Below are 21,579 nucleotides of genomic sequence, written 5' to 3' on the forward strand. Positions count from 1 at the left end.
ACAAACTGTGTTCAGTCAGCACAGAAGAAGTATGCTTCACCCGAGGAAAGATCAACTAATCCAAGTGGCATTGGAGGAGGATTCTTACAAGATGACTTCGGGGAGAATGGAATGATCGATTACTCAGGAAGTTCCACAGAGAATCAAGGAGGCTGCAAACTCTTCTGAAAAGGTAAGAAACAATCTAGCTGGTTGGGTTTTATCAAAATATTGGTGGTATAGCCAGTGGCATCATTTCAACAAAAAACCTAGGGTATGGAATGGCAAAATTACTTCCTTATCCAGCCTACGTTTTCAACTGGCATGCTTTAATTGTGTTCAAGCATACAGTATCTGAGAGGACTTATATATTTCTGTTTTGTTTGTGTTTTGGGATTTTCTTACATTTTGTTCTTAACATCATCAAGGTGTAATGTGTCTATAATGTTTGTGGTGTTTTTTTTAACTTGTTTTAGTTTGTCATGGTGCTGATAGAGAACTGCAGAGATTTCAGGCCAACCTGTCACTTCTTGGTCAAAAGCACTCAAGGGTCTCGGCATTTGAACTTTTATGTTTCGTGGTATAGTGTGATATCAGCGGAATTCAATATAATTCCAATGCGAAACCCAAATGACACCCCTTGGTATAGCTACATATGGTTATGTTTCATCACAGAAATAGATAAGCTACATTCTATTATGGTTTTCTTGGTAGCCTATTGGTTTTCGTGGTTGTAAATGGAACTGTACCTATTGGAAACGTGTTTATGGTATGCTGTCATTGCTTAATTGATTATGTGGGTCGAATTTGATTCACAGAAGTGAATTGTGCCATATCACAACGTGTTTCTGTACTCATGAGCAAGCAGCATTCATTGCTATGTTTGAAGCGGACCTGTATAGGCCGGTTTATTTGGCAAGACAGTTGTGCATGTCTGCATCTCACTGTAGTAGGCTGTAGGCTGTGTTTTGGTTATTTGGATATCCATTTGCCTTTTGTTTCCTGTGTGTGTTTACTGTTCATGTAACTAGCCTAAATGTAGATTGTGTCATGCTTTATTGATCTGATATTTTCTTTACTAGGCCTGCTTGGTACCGCTATATTCTTCTTTCACATTCATTCATTCACAGTTGTCGGTATTCTAAGCCAAACTGCTATTCAGTATTTTTGTTTACATGCATGAATAACTAGGTTATTTACTTTCAGCATTTAGTTTGTATTATTTTGGTAAGACAGCTGTTCGTACAGCTGCATTCACATACGGTAATTCACCTATTACAAACAGCCTATCTATGTTGTAGCCTGTTGTATAACATTACTGTAAGACAAAACACCAGCTCATTTCTTTTGGCCAAAAGTAGGCAAAATATCTGCTTTGATTGAAACTAAACACAGGTATGCTACAGTTTGTTAAAACCATCTGCTCTGGCTGTACACAATTCAAAACAATACTGTAGGTTACTTCAAAACAACACTGTTTAACTCAAGAAGTTCTAAAGCATCTCTCCGTGAAACGGAGATCAAATGGTTGGTGTGCAGATGCTGCATGGACGTTTCACTGGTAAAACCTGAATAATTACCTTTCACGATTGGCAGTGAGAAATGTGACTGGAGGGTGAAGGTAAAGAGACGTGTGTAAAGTAAAGGTAGAGAAACACATACAGAATGCGATTCGGATCTTCAGCTCTGGGTAAAAGGGATCCAGGGGGGTGGGACAGAGTGGGTACCTACGGATTCACAGCATTGGCCTTAATTAAAGACATGTTCCAGTACTTAGGAGACTAGTAAGTATTTTTAAACCTCCAGCTTGTGCTGGATGTGTCAATGTGTAGTTCATATAACATCTTCTATGAGCAGAATTACTGTATTGCCTCAATTAGCCGCAAAAACCCTAGTTTGAAAGCGACTGCTGTCTGGAAGTGGTGCTGCACCATTTTCCCTACATTTCCCCCCCCCATGTGGGCCAGCCCCCTAGCAATTCGAGATCCAGCCAATGAGATTCAGCCCTTCACCATTTGAGTGACAGCTAGCAAGATTTACACACATCAGAGCGAGAGAGAAAGCAATGACGTGGTGCACAGATCAGGGACCACTTTTGGCTTGTGGGCACTGCCTTCAGAACTACTGGCTAAAAGGTACCGGAGAATCCCTTTAAATATTCCCTGTTGATAATGTGTGGGTGGTGCCTAACAGTGATATGCTTCTGCATGATGTGCTCGGCCTTCTACTCCCAACTCTTGACTTGCAACAAAATATGGGGCAATTCTTGTCACCATAGTATTTGCGATGTAAAGATGTAATAGGATCATTGGTGTTGCATATCATGATATTGACACATACAGGTACTAGATCTACAGTATGCTACCTGCTGTGTTTTACATTTATACATACAGTATAGCCTACCGTACTTCCTATTTGCTCCATTCCCATCTGAATGCTGAAAAATAAAATATACGACAGGCAGCCAAGTCATCCAACCGCATACAGAGTCTCACCACAAGTGAATACATTACCCTGGCCCAGCCCTGTAACACATTAACCTTGACAATGCCACCGTAACATTGACCGAATGTTCTCTGTCCACCAGGTCACATCTCAAAGTGACGCCCTTCCCTTTGGTCCTGTGAATAATGCATGTGAGTTGGGGTGAGAAGGGGAGAGGAGCCGGGGAACTTCAGAGGCGATCCATACGCAGGAATAGCTGGAGTAGACTTACGGCGCCCCCCCCCCCCCCCCCCCCCCCCATAGCCATTGATTAAGTGTCACTTTGGCCGGTGGCGTTGAAACCGATTCCAAACAAAACAGACAACAGAAGCGGGTCTGGCTGCTCACACTCGTTAGCCCGTGATTGCGCTGCGGAGGGCCTGGATTGGAGGCAAGGTTATAAGACCTCCGTACAATGGAAATTAACACAGGCTGCTCATTCATATGTAAAATATGGATTGTTGCAAATAATAGTTTAATCAAGCCCTGCCTATCACTGAGTGTGTGCAGTAAGGGATTGCAGCGATACACAGAGTGACAGAACCTAATATAGGGGATTTGTCTGTGACAACTTTATCCATTAGCAAAGTCTCCTGCCTGTACTGTAGCAAAGCCGATTTGGAGCCCGGCGATGGTATCAGTGGGCATCAGGGAGGCGGCAGGACTCGGGGAGAGACAGATTTGCTGATGTGGAGAGATACTCTGGAGGTATAAGCACTCTGAAGTCTAAAAGGATTATTTACAAACTTGGTCATGGCTGGTACGGCTGTACACTTACATTTTCGGTTCAGATCCAAATTTCTCCAGACAGATACCACACCACAATAACCCCCAGCCCTGCTCCCCTCCACTACCTACCTAAAAGGGGGAAGTCAGGTAAACCCTCAACTATAGCCCAAGTTTCAATAAAAACACTTCTCTGAGTGAAGATCGCAGAGCAAGGCTGCTGCTTATGTGCCTTATGTCGTCTTTCAAATGATTGCGCACATCTCGTTGTTATACACCGAAAGTATGGTTTGACTTAATCTACCTCGTCCCCCAGAATAGATTCCTATTGAAGACGAGCATGCTCATCCCTAGTGCAACGATGTGCGCTGAGAGTTGGGAAACAAGTGCAGGGAGTGAGTGTTTTAATAAATAAACGCAACTTAACACGAAACAAGAACCACGAACAACACACAGACATGACACTAGAACAGAAACAATAACACCTGGGGAAGGAACCAAAGGGAGTGACATATATAGGGAAGGTAATCAGGGAGGTTAGTGAGTCCAGCTGAGTATGAAGACGCGCAGGTGCGCGTAACGATGGTGACAGGTGTAACGAGCCATAACGAGCACCCTGGTGACCTAGAGGCTGGAGAGGAAGCACAAGTGACACCCAGAATATTTTCACGTGTTTGTTTTCAACAACTTCATAGTTAAGAACACTATAACAACATGGAAGAAAATGAAGTGCATTTTACAAGAACCAATATCACTCCCTAAAAACCTCACTCTTATGGAACAATCCTTGAATAGATTTTCAGAATTCACTGATAAATTGGCCCACATGGAAAACTAAAGGCATAGAAACAGTAAATTACATAGTAACAGGAACTACGTTTATTTCCATGACAGAATTAAATAGCAAGTTTGGACTGACACATGCAGACATTTTCAAATATATGCAATTTAAAAGTTGTATATTACGAAATTTCGACCTGAAAGCATTTGGGCATCAGAGCAATGTCGAGGGAATCAAATTTGTGTAATGATGTGCGCCGAGAGTCGGGAAGCAAGTTCAGGGAGTTTAATACATTTAATATATAAATGAAACCAACGTCACACAAACAGTGCACCAACATGAGACAGATACAATGACGCCTGGGGAAGAAACCAAAGAGTGACATATAAAGGACAGGTAATCAAGGAGGTGATGGAGTCCAGGTGAGTGTCATAATGCGTCATTACGAGTTACGATGGTGACAGGTGTGCGCCATGCCGAGCAGACTGGTGACCTAGAGGCCGGAGAGGGAGTACAGGTGACAATTTGCCCCAGAAAAAGATACTCAAATGATAGGTAACGTTTAAAATCCAACTGACAATCTCTTAGAAAAAACGATCGGAATCAAGACTTAAAAATAACTGATATTGTGTTTTGAACATAACTAACAAAATTACAGTTAACGAAAATGAAAGTTTAATCTAGTATAAACTAATGTATAGAATTTATTATTAAAAAGACAGATTTCACAACTTCTACAGCACAACGGCAGAGTCATGTCTTAAGTGTAAAACTAACAAGGACTCAATAATTCATGCCTTCTATGAAGTCCAAAACGTTATGGGCGGCGTTAGGAGGTTGGCTGTCAGACGTTTTACAATGTAAATGTACTATTTATCTGTTTATCTGCATATTTCAAGGCATATGAGGGTGCGTGAAGATACCCAATAGGCTCGACCATACTTTTCTAGTCAATGACTTTAAAAAACTTCTACTTAAAAACTGGAAATCAAATGATACGGATGGCCTCTTATGCGTTTGTCGTTCCCTTATGTCTTAGTTCGTACATCTCAATTGTCATTAGAAACCACATTAGTTTAAGCAAGTCAGCCATCAGCTATGTTTTTTTTAAAGGCAGTAAAAGAGGCTGAATGAACTGTTTCGCTGCCAGACAAGGCTCTGCTGTTAGCCAGGTGTAGCAGTGGTAAGATGTTGGGACTCTGCTGTTGGGACAGCTTTATGTAGGCCCTAACACTTTGCGGGGACCATTTGTCACTGTTATAGTGCAATTAATGTATTGTTTAGTGTTGTGTTGTGACTTTGCTGGAATGCATTAACACTTATTTTTCTTTTTGACCCCACCAAGATTTACATGCTAAAATCGCCACTGGACAAACGTGATGTGTATGGTTGTGGTAGGAACATGTGGGTCTGAGCAGGTGTGATGTCACTGATATATGGTTGTTATTGTTGAGAAAAATAAATCATACAAAAAAAAAGAGATGGTTCATTATATGTTTGTTATTGTTTGAGAAAGAGCAGGAAAAGACTAATTTCTATGCCTCCGGAGTCAGGTTGGAAGTGTGTGCAGTTATTTAGACACATTTGAGGCTCCCATGGACAGCTAAAACAGTGAACAGAACAGCTTTAATATTTTAAAATACAAAAGACATAGCCCATTAGCAAGAGATACATGCACATCATTTAGCAGACACTCTTATCCAGATTAACTTACAGGAGCAATTAGGGCTAAGTGCCTTGCTCAAGATTTGTTTTGTTTACCTAGTCAGCTTGGGTTACTGGCCCAATGATTTAAACAACTAGGCTACCCACAGTAGATAGTAGATAGTAGATAGTAGAGAGAGAGAGAGAGAGAGAGAGAGAGAGAGAGAGAGAGAGAGAGAGAGAGAGAGAGAGAGAGAGAGAGAGAGAGAGAGAGAGATGGGGAAGTGTGAGAAGCCAGTGTACAGCATGATGTTATGAATTATATTTCTGTGCCTCCTTGAGATGTCAGAAGAGAAGAGGGGAGTCAGAATGAGTACACAGTATGCAGCACACTCTCGATTCACGCTTATTAAAATCTGGAAACATATGATTCAATTTGCGAATGAAGGCAATGCCACCTAAATAATGTTAAGCACATCTAATCTCAGCTAAGACATGCTTGAACATGTTTTTCTTTTTAACAAAGCAGGACTAACCTTAATGCCAGCTCTGAAGCTCTGCATGCCTCCACTCCTTTCCCTTTTATTTTCAGGATCCATTTCCACATAACCGCATTAGGACGTAATAATAAATACCCGGGTTTATTGGTACGTCCCAGGGGGAAGTCAAAATTCAACTTAGTTGGAGAAAGACGATGCAACAAAAGAGTAGGGGGATCAGAGAGGGAGGCTTTTCAGAGGTCAGAGTATTTCACATTCAGTTCTGATACTGAGGGAGAGAAATGGGTCATCGGAATAATAAGGACTATTTAGGTTCCTCACTTAAGTCACCAGAAATGTATTTAGGAAAACAAAGTGAGCAGAGCCACGAAACAAGCCCCTCCAAGGCCTCAATTTGTCTCTTTAAATGCCTTGTTTATTCTCTTTGGGCTTGTTTGTTTTTTAATCATCTGAATTATTTACATAAGTAACAGGGAGAGCCACTACTTGTTATGCAGAGGTAATAACGGAGCTACTGGTGTTTAGAACAGCAATCAACCATAATCAACTTTATTATCTTCCTCATCATCATCATCATGTAAATGTAATAGCTTTTGTCATCAACATGATATTAGTTGTTTTTCTTTGCACGCACAAAGCAAAAATCTGCATTGCAAGCAGGACTGGACTGTCAGCATGTCTGAAAAATAAGAATGCATCCTACATTTTCCAAAAAGAGCAAATCAACCAAATAATGGAGGCGTAAACAATGGGATTTTCTTGAAGGGTGTATATGAATGAGAAGACGTATATAGTAGTAAACGATGGGATTTTCTTGAAGGGTGTATATGAATGAGAAGTTGCATATAGTCGTAAACGATGGGATTTTCTTGAAGGGTGTATATGAATGAGAAGACGTATATAGTAGTAAACGATGGGATTTTCTTGAAGGGTGTATATGAATGAGAAGTTGCATATAGTCGTAAACGATGGGATTTTCTTGAAGGGTGTATATGAATGAGAAGTCGTATATAGTAGTAAACGATGGGATTTTCTTGAAGGGTGTATATGAATGAGAAGACGTATATAGTCAAACAATGGGATTTTCTTGAAGGGTGTATATGAATGAGAAGTTTATATAGTCGTAAACGATGGGATTTTCTTGAAGGGTGTATATGAATGAGAAGACGTATATAGTTGTAAACGATGGGATTTTCTTGAAGGGTGTATATGAATGAGAAGTTGTATATAGTCGTAAACAGCGTCTGTTTTTTCACATTAAATAAGATCCAGTCCATCTTTCTTTTTCACTATTTGCTGACACAGTGTAAAATGAATCACTACTCCACCGAAAGCAAGGGTTTTTTAAATTACACCTCTTGAATATTGTGTGTGTGTGTGTGTGTGTGTTTGGTGCCAAATTGGATTGCAACCTAGTTCCCCCCCAACTCCCTCTTCCTCCTTCTCCACTCCCAAATCTAATTCCCTGTGTGTGCGCACCCAGTCCCTTCAGTACAGGGTTGAATAGGGACATTTCAATCAATACCTGACTGTAGGACTTAGTGTTAGCATGAAGGCAGTCGTCATGCGTGTGTGCCTGTGACCACACACCTGCACACACAACTATAATATACCATCAAACACATTGTCTGCATTACTGCTTATTGTACAGCCGTGCTTTCATATAGTGTGTTGTACGTGATGTGCATAACAAACCATGCACACTACCATGCAAGATATATACTGTATTTATGGAAAGGAGGGGACAATTTTGGACAATCGATCTGATAAAATGTATTTGTAATTCTCTGAATTACCTGGAAATTCCCAAATAAACGATGAATGAAGTTATTCAATCAGCAACACAACGTTTTTATTAAGAAACATTTTAATTCCAAATCTTGATAGCTGTAAACTTGTTGATTGCTTTGTATGACTCTCTTTGATGGATGGAGAGAAATCTCTCTGTCATGACTGTCCTGTGAGGATCCAGATAGGTCGGATCAGCTTTTCAGTGGATGACTTCGGCCAGACCCCCTCTACCCCACAGGAAGGGTGAGGGGAGCTGGTGGGGGGTTGACAGTTCACAACGTGTTGTAAATCAGGAATTAGAACTTTCAGATATCTCCCTCTCCAAATTCACACAGGAATGTGCATTTGTTCACAGACGTTTCTCTGTCGAAACTCTAATACGTGGTAAAGCGAATACTGGAACAATATTTCTAACATAGAACGTGGGGGGGGGGGATGGTCAAAGGAGATCTAAAGAATAATAACGTTATATGGGTTGTTATTTTGTGATGTCATTCAAAATCTTATAAAGGAAATACTGTAACTTAAAGTATATACACTACATGTATGAAATCTCCATTCTCTACGTTGTACATGAAATATGAAAATATGATGAACGTATTTTTGTTAAGATATGGATGCGATTTTAGGAGCCATCAGAGATAACTTGTTTTCTATAAACTTTGCACAGTAAGTAACCACGCCCCGAGTGAGGTCAGAGAGCGTATCAGCCTGATGGAACAATCCCTTTCGACCAGAGTGTATAAAAGGATTGGTAAAGAAATTAACATTCAGACCAGAGAGGCGTGTAGCTGCAGTTCCCATTCAAAGTGATTTGAAATCTCAACACGAGATAGAGACGATAAAGTCACCTCCCGGACCATCACTGGTTATGGCTGAAGAAAAATCTGTCCCAAGAAAAATATCTAGAAAATCGAATTTAAGCGGGGCCATTCTACTACTCTTCAAACCATCGTAGTCAACTACTCTCATCACCCCACTGAGAACCATTGATACGGCTGGTTAGCCTATCTTCAAAGAATAATCTTCCATAGCGAGTGGAAGCATTGTGGGCTCTGTAGTTCTGTTCAGGACTACACGATGGGTCACCGGATGCCGGGCGATGGCAGTGGAGAGCAGTAGAAGAGACAGGGGGACCCCTTTTGAACAATCAGAGCCTTCCAAGTTTGCAGCGGAAAAGCCCAACGCCCTTCCTAAGAAGGCCTGGTTCCGACAGCGATACACGGTAACCAATGCATTTACACGTAAATAAATTCATGATTTTTTTCTCCAAACGGGCGGCGGTTCGTGTGCAAAGTATATGATTACTGTGAGAGTAGTTCTAAATGTACCAAAGTATTATGTCTCTGTCCCTCTCGGTGTCTCTTGTATCTGCCATATATATATATATATATATTTTTACATTTTTACCTTATTTAACTAGGTAAGTCAGTTAAGAACAAATAGTTATTTTCAATGATGGCCTAGGAACAGTGGGTTAACTGCCTGTTCAGGGGTAGAACGACAGATTTGTACCTTGTGGTTACTAGTTCAACATGCTAACCACTAGGTTACCCTGTGTCAGTCCACTAGGGACCTGTTTTCTAATGTATTAAGTATATGTGTTTATCCTGTGTTATCATTTAGTGAGCTTGATGTCACAATCCTCGTACGAAGCAGACCAAAATGCAACGTGGTGTGTGTTCATGATGATATTTTAATTAAAGAAAGCACTGAACACTGAATACAAAACAATAAACGAAAAACGACAGTGAAGCCATATACCAAAATGTGCTGACTCAAGCAACTAACATAGACATAGACAATCACCTACAACCCACAATGACAAAACAGGCTACCTAAACATGGTTCCCAATCAGAGACAACGACTAACACCTGCCTCTGATTGAGAACCATATCAGGCAAAACACAGAAACAGACAAACTAGACATCCAACATAGAATGCCCACTCAGATCACACCCTGACCAAACAAAACATATAAACATACAAAGCAAACTATGGTCAGGGCGTGACACTAGTAAATAAATAATTAAACCGATTGGTGTAGTACTGAATCATAAGTAAGGCTTGGGTTTTTGCAGATTGCAGGAGGTTACGACTGTTCAGAATGATGATATGATACTTGGTTGTGATTAATACGTTGACTGTTTTATGGATGTGATAGGTAAAGACTTTAGAGTTTAATTCGGAAGACTCTTTAAACAACCGCTCTCGTGGTGCCCCAAATCCTAATGAGTTAATTGTTACATGACTAATTTAAATTGGGTTACAATTAAACATAGTTAGTTGATTAGATAAATATACCAGTCATCAGATGAATGGAAGTAAAGTCACGACATCTCTGTAGCAAACCAACGGGAATGCTTTGATAATGGGGGATGGTTTACAAATGAGTTGAGATGGGTAGATGCTAGTTGCTGTGTGAGTCAGTAAGGGTAAGTAACAGTGGTGAGTAATAGTTCAGTCACTAGTTCTAAAAAGCTTGTGGTAGGCTAGGGAGCCTTGTCCATGGTTTGAAATGGATACACAAGGCTAGAGCATGCAGCACACTGCACTGGGGAAGTGGACTCAGTAGGAATACCATAGTGATCTTAGGCCTTGTGTATGGCCATGTCTTGGAAAGAACCTCCTGGCTGTACATCTTTTTACAAATGTGAAATTCACCAGTTCTGTGTGCTGCTAATAGACAGCGAGGGCTGACTGGCACCATGGCAAAACAATCTGGGCTAAGCCCTGTCTCACCGTCCCTCAGGTCTCCCCAAAGCTCTGTCGGCAGGCCAGCCTTCCCTTCCTCCAGGTTGATTAAGCATCGCTTTGCCACTAGAAATCCAATAGCGATTTACACTGGGTCTCCAAAATGGCATTCTGCGGCTCATAAAGCCTGGCTACAGTACTAAAGCCTTATTAATGAATGCATTAGCTGCAACACATCCCTAGAGCTTCAAAATGGGGGACAGAAGAGGACGAGAGGAAAAAGTAGGTGGAGAGGAGCAAGTGTCTGGAATTGGGAGAGAGCTAGGGGGGGAGAAGGGAGAGAACTATGAGTCATCTTACCCGGTTTGTGGAAAGGGGTTGAGGAGCAGGAGGCAGATCCACATGCCTGACACAAATACTGTAAGTTTCCGGAGAGTGGCAGCCATCTCAAACAACGGCCCAAAACCCTGCAGAAAAGAGAGGAAGAAGAAAAGATTGGTGATGCAGTAACACCTCAGATCAATATGCATCTCCAGGCCTGGAAAGCAGAAGGCACCGTCTAATAAACACACCATTCCCTGGCAGGTGTGCTAAAGGAACCTGGATCTAAATGGATTGCCCGATGACTAGCTTTTGTCACACAGACACACAGACAGGCAGACAGTTTTCCTCAATGGGCGTAACGACAGAGAGATGTTGAAAAGACTGTAAACAGCTTTAAAGAACAATAAGGGTGTGTGCTGCTATGAAGAACACACATGACGTAAGCCAAAATGCTTTGAGTTGATATACAGTATATTCCGAAAGTATTTTGACCCCTTGACTTTTTCCATATTTTGTTACGATACAGCTTTATTATAAAATGTATTTTAAAAACATTTTCTGGTCAATCTACACACAATACCCCATAATGACAAAGAAAAAATTGTGTTTTTGAAATTTTTGCTAATTTATAAAAAATAAACACTGAAATATCACATTTACATAAAGTATTCAGACCCTTTACTCAGTACTTTGTTGAAGCACCTTTGGCAATGATTACAGCCTGAGACTTCTTGGGTATGACGCTACAAGCTTGGCACATCTGTATTTGGGGAGTTTCTCCCATTATTCTCTGCAGATCCTGCCAAGCTCTGTCAGGTTGGAGGGGGAGCGTCACACAGCTATTTCCAGGTCTCTCAAGAGATGTTCGATGTTCAAGGACATTCGGAGACTTCTCCCGAAGCCAGTCCTGCATTGTCTTAGCTGTGTGCTTAGGGTTGTTGTCCTGGTGGAAGGTGAACCATGGCCCAGTCGGAGGTCCTTAGTGCTCTGGAGCAGGTTTTCATCAAGGAGCTCTCTGTACTTTGCTCTGATCATCTTTCCCTCGATCCTGACTAGTCTCCCAGTTCCTGCTGCTAAAAATCATCCCCACACCTTTATGCTACCACCACCATGCTTCACCATAGGGATGGTGCAGGGTTTCCTCCAGACGTGACGCTTGGCATTCAGGCCAAATTGATGAAATCTTGGTTTCATCAGACCAGATAATCTTGTTTCTCATGGTCTGAGAGTCCTTTAGGTGCCTTTTGGCAAAGTGTGCCTTTTACTGAGGAGTGGCTTCCGTCTGACCACTCTACCATAAAGGCCTGATTGGTGGAGTGCTGCAGAGAAGGTTGTCCTTTTGGAAGGTTCTCCCATCCCCACAGATGAAATCTGGAGCTCTGCCAGAGTGACCATCGGATTCTTGGTCATCTCCCTGACCAAGGTCCTTCCCACCCGATTGCTCAGTTTGGCCAGGTGGCCAGCTCTAGGAAGAGTCTTGGTGGTTCCAAACTTCTTCCACTTAGCTTTTCTTCCATTTAACCATTTTTCTTGGGGACCTTCATTGCTGCAGAATTGTTTTGGTACCCTTCCCCAGATGTGTGCCTCGACACAATCTTGTGTTGGAGCTCTATCGACAATTCCTTCAACCTCATAGCTTGGTTTTTGCTCTGACATGGACTGTCAACTGTAAATAGATAGGTGTGCCTTTCCAAATCATGTCCAATCAATTTAATGTACCATAGGTGGACTCCAATCAAGTTGTAGAAACATCTCAAGGATGATCAATGGAAACAAGATGCACCTGAGATCAATTTTGAGTCCCATAGCAAAGTGTCTGAATACTTATGTAAATAATGCATTTCTGTTTTTAATTATGGGGTATTGTGGGTAGATTGTCCTCATCAATGTTGTATTTCATCAATTTTAGAGTAAGGCTGTAACGTAACAAAATCTTGAATCATGAAACTATAGGTTGTTAGTAATGGAAGCTTTGGGCTTTCCATATTGTACTGTATACGTCATGTTTATGTCCCAAGCAATGGTAAATGCCAAAGCTCTTCAACGGTTAGAGGTATAGTAACCTACCCCAGTGGGATTTAACCTTTGTAGTCACCTTGCTTGTGAATACAGTGGTACTAAGTCCTGCTGAGATTGATGACAAACATAATCTTTACTGTCAGCTCTGAGCAACTCATGTTTTAGATGCAATGAAGACAAAACTAATATGAATATTTTAGCACTTGGAGACAGTGGAGGTAAAACATGGACTCGCCAACAACAACAAATTATTCAAATTACAGATGAAACAAGTCCAATGTGTTTCCTTGCTGCGCGAGCCAAAACCAGTGAAGACAAGGGAATTTATTTGCTTTTCTGCCCAATATGCAGCAGCACAACAGCTATGGAGCATAAATACTGAGCAATTCCTCTCACCCAGGCAGCAGGCTACTGTCACACCCTGATCTGTTACACCTGTCCTTGTGCTTGTCTCCACCCCCCTCCAGGTGTTGCCCATTTCCCCCCATTATCCCCTGGGTACTTATACCTGTATTCTCTGTTTGTCTGTTGCCAACTCGTTTTGTTTCGTTAAGCCTACCAGCGGTTTCCCCTCTGTTCCTGTCTTTGATTGTTCCTGATTTTGACCTTTTCTGCACGCGCTGACCCTAAGCCTGCCTGTCGTCCTGTACCTTTGCCCCACTACTCTGGATTATCGTCCCCTGCCTGCCTTGACCTGTCGTTTGCCTGCCCCTGTTGCTGTAATAAACATTGTTGCTTCTACACAGTCTGCATTTGGGTCTTACATGAATCCTGAGTATGAACTGGCCATGACTGACCCAGCAGACTTGGACCAGCTCTGCTATGCCATCTCCTCCCAAGGAGCCACCATTGGTAAGTATGAGGAGTTCCCATGTCACAGCTGAGCATTAGACATTTTGCGGGAGCAAGTCTGTGGGTTGCTTACTAGGCAGCCTACCACGACGGTAACTTCTCAGCCCCTCAGTAACCTGGTTGGTAGCGGTGCCTTCACCCTGGATTCCCAGGAACCCCGCTTACCTCCCCTGGAGTGCTTTTATGGAGAATCGGGCTCCTGATGGGCGTTTCTCGCTCAGTGTTTCCTCGTCATGGAGCTACAGCCTTCCTCCTTCCCCTCCGACCGCTCTAAGATAGCGTACTTCGCTGATGCCCGGGAGGGCCCTCGTCTGAGTTACGGCCGTTTGGGAACAGTCAGCTGTTTGCTTCAGTATGGAGGTATTAGTGGCGGAGGTGAAAAAAGAGAGTTGTCTGTATTGCGGTACTGCCGGTCATTTTGTATCTACCTGTCCCTTCAAGAGACCTATCTCATTTGTTGGAGTGAATACACTGGTGGGTCTTAAAGATAATTGTTCTTCTCCCCTTACTCGCCCCCCTCTCCATGCCACCCTTTTGTGGGGTGACCAGTCCAAGTCTCTCCAGGTACTCATCGAATCGGGCGCCGATGTGTCTTATAGATGTTACCTACCTCAGAGCTGGGCATCCCAACTCAACCCCTCTCCATTCCTATGGATGTTAGAGCGCTGGACGGGCGCTTTCTAGGCTGGGTCACCCAACATACCACCCCATCAACATATGAGTGTCAGGGAACCACAGCAAGATGATCCAATTCCTTCTAGTTGAGCCTCTGAAGGTTCCCGTGGTATTGGGATTCTCTTGGCTCCAGCGACACAATACCTCTATTGACTGGGCTACTGGTGCTATCGTGGGTTTGAGCCCATCCTGCCACACTCATTGTCTGAAGTCAGCTCTGCCTGCCCCGGGACGTCTTCCTGGGAGCTTGGAAATTGCCCCGGAACTCTCCGCCAGCCCTGCAGAGTACCAGGACCTCTGGGTGGGGTTCAGTAAGGCCTGGGCCACTTCGCTTCCTCAGCACCGACTGGTATCCACGAAGGTGAAGCCTGAGGCACTGGAATGCCCCTATAGTGCTGTGGTTACACCCCTGGAAGCCGAGACCTTTCTCCCCGCTCCAAGATCATTAGCCCCGATGCTGTTCGTCCTCTGTTGCTCCGTACCCTCTGTATTTTTCCTACCTTTTGTGTCTAGAGTTAAAACCATGTCTTACTGCCCCTTGTCTCCTGTTTCCAGGCCCACCCCTCTCCCCCCTCTCATCGGCGGCTGACCGGTGTACATAGTGAGACGTCTCTTGAAGGTTCAACCTCGGAGTAGGGAAATCCAGTACCTGGTTGACTGGGAGGGTTATGGCCCGGAGGAGAGGTGTTGGGTCTCGCTAGGGACATCCTGGACCCAGGCTTCATCTCTGAGTCCCAGCGCTGGCACCACGCTCAATCAGGTATGCGCCCAGGTAGGACGCCAAGTGGCATCCCTAGAGGGAAGTGGGTAGTCACAACCTGATCTGGTTCACTTGTCCTTGTGATTGTCTCCACCCCCCTCCAGGTGTCACCCATTTTCCCCATTATCCCCTGGGTACTTATACCTGTGTTCTCTGGTTGTCTGTTGACAGTTTGTTTCGTCAAGCCTACCAGTGTTTTCCCCTCTGTTCCTGTCGATTGATTGTTCCTGTTTTGACCTTTTCAGCCCACCCTGAGGTTGCCTGACGTCCTGTACCATTGCCCCACTACTTTGGATTACCGACCTCCACCTGACCTTAGCCTGCATGCCTGCCGTCCTGTACCTTTGCCCCACTACTCTGGATTATCGACCCCTGCCTGCCTTGACCTGTTGTTTGCCTGCCCCTGTTGCTGTAATAAACATAGTTACTTCTACACAGTCTGCATGTGGGTCTTACCTGAAACATGATAGTTACAGCATTCGGTTCCTGTGTTTTCCCCTCCAAAGGTTAGTTTCTAAAGCTGCTGTTATTCGCCCATTTCTTCAGACACACCAACAGTGTAGGAGATTTGTAAGGATTAATACTGGAATCACCCACACATGCATAGAGTACGAACAAACATAAATAATGTAATGACTGAGGCACCTGGCAACAAGACAAAAAAGCTAAGTCTGGGGAATAGCTCTGAAAAATCCCAAGAAACGCCATTTTATAAATGTCACAACATAAATACTGCGTTGCTTACAAGGTAAATGTAAACGGGTGGGTCTTTTTGAAAAACAACCCAAAAGCAACGAAGGTAAGAGGTTATCCAGAGCAAAGGGACTGATGGGATATGCAGCAGATTCTAGCTTGAAATTACATGCATCTCATCAGTCATCACTGTGTGTGTGAGAGAGAGAAAGAGACAGAGAGGGGGTGGCGGAGAAGTGGAGACAGAGAGGAGGGGGGCAATGCAGTTATTACTACTCTTTGAGATGGGGGAGGTAGAAGCAGCATGGTAAATACAAAGTCCTTCATCTACCCTATTGATCTGTTCTAGTTTTAATTTCTTCTCCCTGAGATTCTGGCACCGGTGCAAAGCCTTTAGACTTCTTTACACTGTAAAAATAAGAAGTGACTTCTAAGAAGGTGGTTAAGTGTTTATCTGATATTTCATGTTCTGTGTCTACAGAACTCTGATCATAAGATTAGCTGTTGACATATTCCTTCATGACAAAGCAAACAGGGAAGCCACATACTGTCACAAACCTCCTCTACAAAGTATATATAAAATTCAACACTGAGTGCTTTCTGACACCTCTTCATTTTCTGAGGGTGTGAACAAATCTGCCTTGGTATGTGCAATCTTGCCAAATATCGGCAAGGCTCAATTCTCTAAACCGTGTGTGTGTGTGTGTGTGTGTGTGTGTGTGCACATATTACCGCAATTACCTCGACTAACCGGTGCCCCGGCACGTTGACTCTGTACCGGTACCCCATGTATATAGCCTCGCTATTGTTATTTTACTGCTGCTGTTGAATTATTTGCTACTTTTATTTTCTATTTTATTTTCAAAGTTTTTCTTAACTTCTTAAAGCATGGTTGGTTATGGGCTTGTAAGTAAGCATTTCACTGTAAGGTCTCAACCTGTTGTATTTGGCGCATGTGATAAATACAATTTGATTTGATTTGAGTACATGTCGGAAAAAAAAATAGACATCTCCCTGCCGGCGCCTGTCAAACCATCAGAGCAAAAGGTCAAAAACCTCAGCTCGCTTTATCTCCATGGCCACGTGTCAATAGTCAAATACCAGCGGGGCCGGCTTTCCTTCAGAGCTCCACGGCCACGTACAGAGGACAAAGTAAGATAAATGTTTATCTAAACGACCCGTCATTAAAAGACGTGCCTTTTGTGACTGTGTCATCCCATCTGAGGTGCTTTAAGAGGATAGGGAACATTAAGGAAGCAGTGCGTTTCGGCATCAGACCCCTGTCCTCTCACTGTGGCTCTGCTGTGTGGATCCTTAGTTGTCTGGTTACAGTTTGACATCCCACCCCGGTTCTCACAATGCAGGCTCTGCTCTGTGGGTCAGTGTTGGCCTGGTCACTGGTCAGCATCACACCCCTGTTCTCACACCATGGCTCTGCTCTATGGGTGGTCACTGGAGCGCATACAGCTAACTGCTTACAGCAGCTGTGTCTTGGTTTCCAGCCTCTCCGCGTTTTGCATTGATGATAGTGAGACCCTCATCCCATCCACCCCATCCCTTCGCCGCTTTACAGATCGAGGAACAAACACCGATCTTCCTCAAGGAAATAGGAATGTTCTCTGTTACGAGGGGTAGGGAACACAAACGATCTGAGGAAGGGTCAACAGACGTGAGATGTTAATGATACGAGTGCGTCTCTTCAGGTCTGTTCCTTCACCACATGTGCCTATGTTCCTGATGACTGCACTCCTCATGTGCTGAAAGACTTCAGAAGGGCGTCCCCAATCTTCATTCCAGCTGACCACCGAATGACTTTGTTTAATTGTTCTCTCTCTCTCAGCGTTTTTGTTTCAATTAATGGGCCTATATTACGACTCATTCTGGATCGTTAGCCATCAGAGATTTTATGTTACTCATAAAAGCCGCAAGATGCCAGCCCTCCAGAGCCAGAAATAACATTTCCCTGCCCTTTAATGTCTGACAGAAAACTGTGTCTGCTAATGTCATGATATCTACTGCTGATTATTTAAGCAAGTCCTGCTCGCATCGAGGTCATCATCTCACATAATTTATATTGAAGAGTCTCAAATGTAATTTATATTTTTATCTGTAGTCTAAGACAAGCCTTTCCAGACATAAAAAGCAAGACTATACATTATTTAGGGGTTCACAGCAAAGATTTGAAACGTATTGTCATTCTCAGAATTGTAAAAACAAAAGATATATATACAGTTGAAGTCTGAAGTTTACATACACCTTAGCCAAATACATTTAAACTCAGTTTTTGACAATTCCTGACATTTAATCCCTATTTAGGTCAGTTAGGATCACCACTTTATTTTAAGAATGTGAAATGTCAGAATAATAGTAGACAGAATGATTTATTTCAGCTTTATTTCTTTCATCACATTCCCAGTGGTTCAGAAGTTTGCATGTTACCAAAAACTAATTGAGTGTATTGCCTTTAAATTGTTTAACTTGGGTCAAACGTTTCGGGTAGCCTTCCACAAGCTTCCCACAATAAATTGGGTGAATTTTGGCCCATCCTCCTAACAGAGCTGGTGTAACTGAGTCAGGTTTGTAGGCCTCCTTGCTCGCACACGCTTTTTCAGTTCTGCCTACAAATGTTCTATGCGATTGAGGTCAGGGCTTTGTGATGGCCACTCCAATTCCTTGACTTTGTTGTCCTTAAGCCATTTTGCCACAACTTTGGAAGTATGCTTGGGGTCATTGTCCATTTTTATTTATTCAGACCAGAGGACATTTCTCCAAAAAGTACGATCTTTGTCCCCATGTGCAGTTGCAAACCGTAGTCCGGCTTTTTTATGGCGGTTTTGGAGCCGTGGCTTCTTCCTTGCTGAGCGGCCTTTCAGGTTATGTCGATATAGGACTCGTTTTAATGTGGATATAGATACTTCTGTACCTATTTCCTCCAGCATCTTTACAAGGTCCGTTGCTGTTGTTCTGGGATTGATTTGCACTTTTCGCACCAAAGAAGTTAATCTCCAGGAGACAGAACGTGTCTACTTCCTGAGCGGTATGACGGCTGCTTCGTCCCATGGTGTTTATACTTGCGTACTATTGTTTGTACAGATGAACGTGGTACCTTCAGGCATTTCGAAATTTCTCCCAATGGTGAACCAGACTTGTGGAGGTCTACATTTGCTTTTCTGAGGTCTTGGCTGATTTCTTTAGATTTTTCCAAGATATCAAGCAAAGAGGCACTGAGGTACACCTCCAATTGACTCAAATGATGTCAATTAGCCTATCAGAACCTTTTAAAGCCATGACATCATTTTCTGGAATTTTCCAAGCTGTTTAAAGGCACAGTCAACTTAGTGTATGTAAACTTCTGACCCACTGGAATTGTGATACAGTGAATTATAAGTGAAACAATCTGTCTGTAAACAATTGTTGGAAAAATTACTTGTGTCATTGCACAAAGTAGATGTCCTAACCGACTTGCCAAAACTATAGTTTGTTCACAAGAAATGTGTGGAGTGGTTGAAAAACGAGTTTTAATGACTCCAACCTGAGTGTATGTAAACTTCCAACTTCAACTGTATACATTTTGACATGGTCAAATAACTCAATCATAGATTGGTAACCTTTTCTAATTCACCACACAGAAACTATAGGCCATGAATAACTTGGTCAAAAAGAATAGGACCGACTGGCTTATAGTTGGTGCTGTTATAAGCAGTCTCACTTAAAACCTCAACCTTCGCACCGTTTGACCGAGAGACTTGAAACTTTGTTCGTACGTGTCTTCTCATTCTGAACAAATTTGCCTCAAGGACCCAAAAGTTCTGTCAGGATAGATTTTCCTCCATCTTGGACATTTTGGTAAACTTTTGAAAACGTATTCTCATGAATCCAAATAACACCAAACACCGGTATGTAGGCTCATAGTACATAGGGATTGGTTAAGAGATTAAGAGATGGCTGAGTTATTGATTTTCTTACGTGTCAATTTAAATCCTTTCTAAATCCAAACTTGCTTTTCAGCAGCCTACTAAGAGAGGCACATCCATTGTTCAAAAGGGGTCTGTTTGCCGTTTTACAGATGAATACCAACCATTTCTGGTGTATTGACAATGGAACCCTGTTTAAAGTATCCTCCCTTTTAAATGAAGAAGCCATACCGAGTTGGTTACAATTCCAATTTCATCCTCCAGAAAAGGCAGAACAAATATTAAAGCAAATAATATGGCCACACTCCAATGTACTGATGGAGGAAAGACCAAAAAATGTATGAGGAAGGTACCATGTTTATGAATTACATTGTAAATAAGGATGGCCAAATTATGTCGCTCAAGTAATTAACAAAGGTGTATGGAGATATAAAAGTATAACCATCTCATCTCAGCTCTGCCACAAAAATGGAAGAGGCAATTACTCAAAAGAGAAAGGAATGAATTGGTTTGTCTGCCTCCAATGAAAAACCATGCATGGCTAAAAATGACTAGTATAAATCGTAAAATGTATCAGTTGCACTTACGGCTGAGAGGTTTGACAAGTTTCTTGCACAAAATTGAAGATAGTTGGGAACAGATTTGTCATGTCCCAATACCATGGCACCAGTTGAACGAACTGATATCCAAAACAACAAATGACGCATCAATCGAATTATTTTCAATTTAGACTATTATATAAAATTATCGGCGCAAAAAAGAATGCTCAATATATGGGGTATTGAACAATCAGCCCTGTGTAGACTGCCACAAGCAAACAGAATCAATAGATCATCTCGTTTGATACTTTCCGTCGGTGGCTCGCTTTTGGATTCAGGTCCAGGAGTGGTTGTGGAAGTCATAACGTCAGATGGACCTGTAAACAGTGCTGTTAGGACAATCAATCAATGGGAAATAGGATTATACTCTTAGGAAAAGTATTGCTTTTTTTGGACAATCTCTGTAGAAATGTTACAAATACCTCGTAAGACATCACAGTAAAATAGAAGGATGTATTGCAAAAGGAATTTGTCAAATGGGAGTGTACTGGGAAAGATGGGTTAGTATGTGGATTGGGTTGGAATTAAGATTGATTGATTGGCCAATACACTTGGAATCCAAGACGATTTGTAAATATATATATAGTCCAAGTCAAAAGTTTGGATATTCCTACTCATTCAAGGGTTTTTCTTTATTTGTACTATTTTCTACATTGTCGAATAATAGTGAAGACATCAAAACTATGAAATAACACATATGGAATCATGTAGTAACCAAAAAAAGTGTTAAACAAATCAAAATATATTTTAGATTCTTCAAAGCAGCCATCCTTTGCATTGATGACAGATGAGTTCAAAGTCAGCCACTCTACACCACTAGATGGCACCATATCACACCAGGGCAAAAGGAACTGAACTCAAAGACATGAGGCCATGAAATTTGGTATGTAAACCTTATGTACTTGTCCTTAGAAGCTGTGTGAATATAAAGTCACTGCAACCATAGATGGCTGCACCAGACCAGTTGGTGGCACCATAGAATGCTAGAGCAGTAACTATTGATCAAGTCATTCGTCTGCATCATTTAAATTTAACATTCATTTGCATGAAACAATTTGAAATATTGTGATTAGTATTGCGCAGTCAGCGTATTACAGCTGTGAGAGTGTATTGAGGTATTTTGGAAGACTAATGTGGAGTGTA

At 42.3% G+C, this 21,579-nt stretch overlaps 1 protein-coding gene across 1 annotated transcript in view; it reads right to left on the minus strand.

Moving 5' to 3' along the window:
- The window catches only part of LOC135550441 (gamma-aminobutyric acid receptor subunit alpha-3-like), a 151,824-nt gene that overhangs the window by 104,816 nt on the left and 25,429 nt on the right, over window positions 1–21,579 (minus strand). The window contains exon 2 of the mRNA XM_064981235.1: window positions 10,961–11,067. Within this exon, the coding sequence (XP_064837307.1) occupies window positions 10,961–11,046 (86 nt within the window). The 5' untranslated portion in view covers window positions 11,047–11,067. The remainder of the gene's footprint in view (window positions 1–10,960; window positions 11,068–21,579) is intronic.

This window comes from Oncorhynchus masou, chromosome 12 (genome assembly GCF_036934945.1).
Source record: "Oncorhynchus masou masou isolate Uvic2021 chromosome 12, UVic_Omas_1.1, whole genome shotgun sequence".
In the NCBI taxonomy this organism is placed as follows: Eukaryota; Metazoa; Chordata; class Actinopteri; order Salmoniformes; family Salmonidae; genus Oncorhynchus; species Oncorhynchus masou.